The 5,240-nt window shown below is 55.1% G+C and overlaps 1 protein-coding gene across 1 annotated transcript; it reads left to right on the top strand.

Annotated features, from left to right (window-relative positions):
* The first annotated feature begins 411 nt into the window (after positions 1–411).
* LOC119267545 (transcription factor PCF5-like) lies at positions 412–3,242 on the top strand. The gene is made up of 3 exons (XM_037548944.1): positions 412–722; positions 828–2,654; positions 2,768–3,242. Exon 2 carries the CDS (start codon positions 1,183–1,185, stop codon positions 2,554–2,556), a length of 1,374 nt encoding a protein of 457 aa, XP_037404841.1. The 5' UTR covers positions 412–722; positions 828–1,182; the 3' UTR covers positions 2,557–2,654; positions 2,768–3,242.
* The last annotated feature ends 1,998 nt before the right edge of the window (positions 3,243–5,240 follow it).

Genomic DNA, 5,240 nt, shown 5'->3' with positions numbered 1-5,240 from the left:
AACGCAAGCATTTGAAAACAGGCGCAACACTTAAAAAAGAGCCAAATGCACAGTCGTACAAGCCGCATATATGCGGCTGCACCACTGGACTGGAACTCCCAGTCGTTCATTTGGGCCTCCAATTTGAGCATTGGTCACCGGAATTCTAGAGCCAACACTGTCAGAACTGGCTGTAAAAAATTTCACCACATGAACACATCATGTCTCTACCGTTTTTCCAAAACTAGAAAAGTAACCGGCTACACATGCAAAACCTGCGCGCTCAACTGGAGCAGCAGCCCCCATGTTGGCTCTCAATCACTCCTTGGGCTCCAGCCAGCAGCCCTCGCTCGGCTCAGCTTGGGAGAGCAAGCAAGCAAGCAGTCCCTCTCCTCCCTGAAAAAAAGCTGTCTCTTTTCTGCCCTGCGCCTACACGCATACGCAGATTGACAGCGGCAGCGGCAGCAGCAAGGAGAGAAACAGACTCTCTCTCCTCACTAAATCCCAAATCCTGCTCTTATCATCCTGTTTTCCTGCCTCCCTTCTGCTGCTGCTGCCTCCTGCTCTCCAAAGCTCCCACACACATACACCCAGCCCAAGAGGAGAGAGAGAGTGAGTGAGAGAGAGAAGCCAGCAGCAGCGAAGGCTTTTGCCTCCCTCCCCCCCGCCGCCGTCCCCCCTGCTAAAATGTGATGTCCAATCCATCAGATTGCTTCTAGTTCAGTCCCCCACTCCTCTCCTGGGTCAGTCCCTTGCCCACCGCTGTTCCCCCTCATGCACCCTCCTCCGCCTTCTTCCTCCTCTTCTTGATTCTTCTCATGGTTTTTCCTGCTTCTTTTTCCTCCTAGTTATGGGATCCGGCGAGCTGGATGGACGCGCATTGGAGCAGCACCAGTAGCGGGGGCGAAGCTGCAGCCGGGGGATCTGGATCCGAGGCACCACCACCGGGGCCCTCACGGAGGCGACGGCGCAGGAGGAAGAGGAGGTGGAGGTGGAGGTGGCGGCGGCGGGCAGCAGGAGGCTGCAAATGAGGAGCAGCAGCAGCAGCAACAACAGCACCACCACTACCGGCTGCTGCAGCTGCACCAAGAAGTGCAGCAGGACCAAGAGCCTCCGCCCGCCCCCGTCTTCCAGCTCTCGCACCTGCAGGCCGCGTCCGTGAGGCAGCCGGGCTCGTCCGCCGAGTATGCCCTTCTCGCGCCCATGGGCGACGCCGGCCAGTCCCACCATCACCACGGCCTCCACACGCAGCTCCTGTCTTTCGGAGGCGCCGACCATCACATGCATCAGTTCACGGCGCAGGCACAGCCGCCCGCGGCGTCCCAGACGCGGGCGCGAGGAGGACGAGGCGGCGAGATGGTGCCGGCGGCGACGCCCGCGCGGGTGAGGGGCGGCGGAGGCGGGGAGATCGTGGCGGTGCAGGGAGGGCACATTGTGCGCTCCACCGGGCGGAAGGACCGGCACAGTAAGGTCTGCACGGCGCGCGGGCCTCGCGACCGCCGCGTGCGGCTGTCGGCACACACGGCCATCCAGTTCTACGACGTGCAAGACCGGCTGGGCTACGACCGCCCCAGCAAGGCCGTCGATTGGCTCATCAAGAACGCCAAGGACGCCATCGACAACCTCGACACCCTTCCCGCTTGGCAGCCCACGGCCGTCGCCCCCTCCGCCAGCAATGCCGCCGCGCCGCCGTCCTCCTCCACCCAACCTGACTCCGCCGACAACTCGGACGACCAGGCGCAGGCCATCACCATCGCGCACTCGTCGTTCGACTTCGCCGGCTCTGGCGGCGCCGGAGGAGCCACGGGCGGCATCAGCTTCCTCCCGCCGTCGCTCGACTCGGACTCCATCGCCGACACGATCAAGTCCTTCTTCCCCATGGGCGGGACCGCGGGCGGGGAGCCGTCGTCGTCCACTGTGGCTGCCCACTCGTCGGCCATGGGTTTTCAAGGCTACACACCGGACCTCTTGTCGCGAACCGGCAGCCAGAGCCAAGAACTCCGGCTGTCACTGCAGCCTCTACCAGACCCTATGTTTCACCACCACCACCACCAGCAGCAGCAGCAGCAGGAGCAGCACCGGTCGCATGGCCACGACGGCAACGGCACCGGCCAGCAGGCACTATTCCCCGGTGCGGCCAGCTACTCATTCGGCGGTGGCGGCGCCATGTGGGGCGAGCAGGCGGCGAGCCAGCGCATGATGCCGTGGAACGTGGCCGACCCAGGCGGCGGGAGCACCGGCGGCTACCTGTTCAACGTGTCGCAGCAGGCGGCGCATATGCAGGCGGCGCTGAGCGGCCAGAGCCAGTTCTTCTTCCAGAGGGGACCCCTTCAGTCCAGTAACCAGCCCTCCGACCGAGGATGGCCGGAGACCGTCGAAGCTGACGACAACCACCCGATGCAGCAGCAGCAGCAGCAGCACCAAGGGGGCTTGAACCCCTCCGTGTCGGCCATCGGGTTCGGCCCCGGCGTCAGCTTCTCCGGATTCCGCGTCCCCGCGAGGATGCAGGGCAACGAGGAGCACAACGGCGGCAATGGCGACAAGCCGCCGTCCGTCTCCTCGGCTTCCCACCACTGACAGCAGCAGTGGACGACAGATGACTTCACCACCAACCAACCTCCACAGTGTACCAGTAACGACATGAGCCAGCCATCAGCTCCTCCACTTGCATCACTGTGAGAATCCTAATGGCCTGACTGACTTGTACAGTCGCAGTACTATAATTCTGCCTGTTCTCCATTACTGCATTGCCGTCGACCCTTTCTTGAACTGCATCATCCTCTTGCAGGCCGGCGCTAGTTTGATTCCACTTCTTCACACAGTAGGAGCGGGCGATTGCAAGTAGCTAGGAGGAGCAAAATCTTCACACGAGTCGGCGATTGCAACTCTACGTTTGGTTGGTTGGTCGATTGGGTTTCCATCTCTTGTGCTGCGCGTGTCATTGGTTTTTGCTTCAAGATCACTCGGAGCTTCTTAGGCTTTGTGAGAGTGCAGCGACATAGCTAGCTGGTTAGCCAGCCAGCCAGCCTCTGTGTTGCGTTGCATTAGGTGTAGTTGATGCTGTAGGTCACGCTTAATTTGCTTTCTTTCTTTCACTTGTTGATGTATGCATGGATGCTTTGCTTCGCCCTGTGGGTTCAGGACCCGGGAGAAGCAACGGTGCTACTACCTTAGATGTTGTTGTTGTCAAACTTATAAATGGATGATGGATGGGGAGAGGAGTCTATCACTCCATCTCCATCTTTCCATCCTTTTTGGTCACAGCATCATCTTTCCATCTTTCTTTCTTTACTGTCACTACTATAAGCAGATGTTGATTGGTGCCTGTCGTGGAGTATCTTCCCTTGACATCTTTTTATGTTTATATTATATGCTGTGCAACCGAATCCAACCTTGTTATTTCTATCCAGCCTCTCTTGTTTTTAAAGACCTGTTTGGACCTGGGAAAGAACTTGCTCAAAACAACCAGAAGGGATGGATTTAATGCAAACTTTTAAGCTTCAAAAATACAACAACCGCAAGCTCCCATGGCTGTGGCTTGGATGGCCTCAGGCTATAGTTCGCTACAGTACATCCATTCTCTGCTAGCCTATCCATGTGATCTGTTGGGTCTCTTTCGTCCCTGCCGCCGCAGCAGCAAGCCAGGGCAGGAGGAGGCAGCATGCATGGCAGCGGCAGCAGATGCAGCTTTCCTGGCCCTCTGGATCTACATAGCACCGTGCCAAGGCAAAGATTGTCACAAGGAAAAGGCTGTGCGTGTGTGTGTGTGTCATTAGTACTACCATCTGCCTGTCTTACATGCGCCATCAGCGAGTCAGTGGCACGGTACAAGCGCTTTTAACCATTTTACCTAGTGCCAGGCCCTTGTCTTTGCGCTCACTGATGCAGCACTTTGTGACAGATGCCAGAAAGAGGGAGGACCATGATTGCCCCTCCCTCTTCGCCTCTCTGATTGGCTTCCACATGGAATCTCTTGTCTGTACTCACTGTAACTTTAAGCTGCTATGGTAATTACTTCTGGCCTCTGGCCTGTGGGAGATGATATGAGTGCATGCATGTTCTGGATCTCATCATGCAGCCACCTTCGCTTCCGTCCCTTCTCCCCCCCGGTACGCTATGGACTATGGAGTCCCCATAGACGAGAGTACTTTGTTGGGAAAACGGAATAAGCAGTGGCAGTGCACTGTTGTGTATGCATCCCCACAGCATTACTCCTACTGCAAGTGGTTAACAATGGCTTCACAGGCTTTTAGCCTAACTGCGTGGTGCACGGTGGTCCTGATGTCGTTTTTGGTTGATTTTTCGGTGTGTCTAGCTTATTTGGCATTATGACAAAAGAAAAGACTGCTTGTGAACCATTTGATTTTTGCTCTTTGCTGTTAGTTGGTATGAACACTAATGGTCGCTTCTATTGCTTGAAAAGTGGCTATTGGCTGAACTGAGAATGCTCATAGATGAGCAAGTCTAAGTGGCAGGTCCATACATATTGGACTTTTCTTGGTGAAAATTCAAGCTACACATCTATTTGACTATTTTGACCAACTATTCAATAATGGTCACCATCAATTATATGTGTCAACAGTTCTTTATGGGAACCTCCTTTTCGAGTGTCGAAATATCTCAAATGTTGAACCTTGGATAAAGTGCTAACTTAAGAATAAAAATAAATGTAGTATATCATCGCCTGCACCGCCATGTATGAATAGACTAGACCGGCCCGACGAATGGGCAATGACGGTGTCCTGGATTAGGGGGCCCTAACCTAGTCATCTCATTCTCCTCGGGTTGGGCCGATGGGCCCTCATTCCTGGTCAAGATGGACTCCGGAGGCCGTATGCAGGAGGTGTGATCAAGACTACCTCCACTGAAGACTTGACGTATACTCCAAGATATCTGCTGACGCCTTGCTCCTAGATACTGAACTTGTAACCCTAGATACCCTCCCTGGCGTATATATAAGCCATAGGGTTTAGCCCGTAGAGGGAACATCAATGCAAAATCATTCACCTAACCCTAGAGTTAGACCACACATCACGATCTCGAGGTAGATGAACTCTGTACTTGATACATCTTCATCAATATAAACAAGAGCAGGACGTAAGGTTTTACCTCCATCAAGAGGGCCCGTGTTGGGGAACGTTGCCTGGGAAACAAAAAATTTCCTACGCTCACCAAGATCGATCTAGGAGATGAACATCTACGAGAGGAGAGATTGCATCTACATACCCTTATAAATCGCCAAGCAGAAGCACTAAGAAACG

This window comes from Triticum dicoccoides, chromosome 3A (genome assembly GCF_002162155.2).
Source record: "Triticum dicoccoides isolate Atlit2015 ecotype Zavitan chromosome 3A, WEW_v2.0, whole genome shotgun sequence".
Classification (NCBI taxonomy): Eukaryota; Viridiplantae; Streptophyta; class Magnoliopsida; order Poales; family Poaceae; genus Triticum; species Triticum dicoccoides.
The sequence above is the reverse complement of the archived record's forward strand: the minus strand, read 5'-3'. Positions and strand labels throughout refer to the sequence as shown.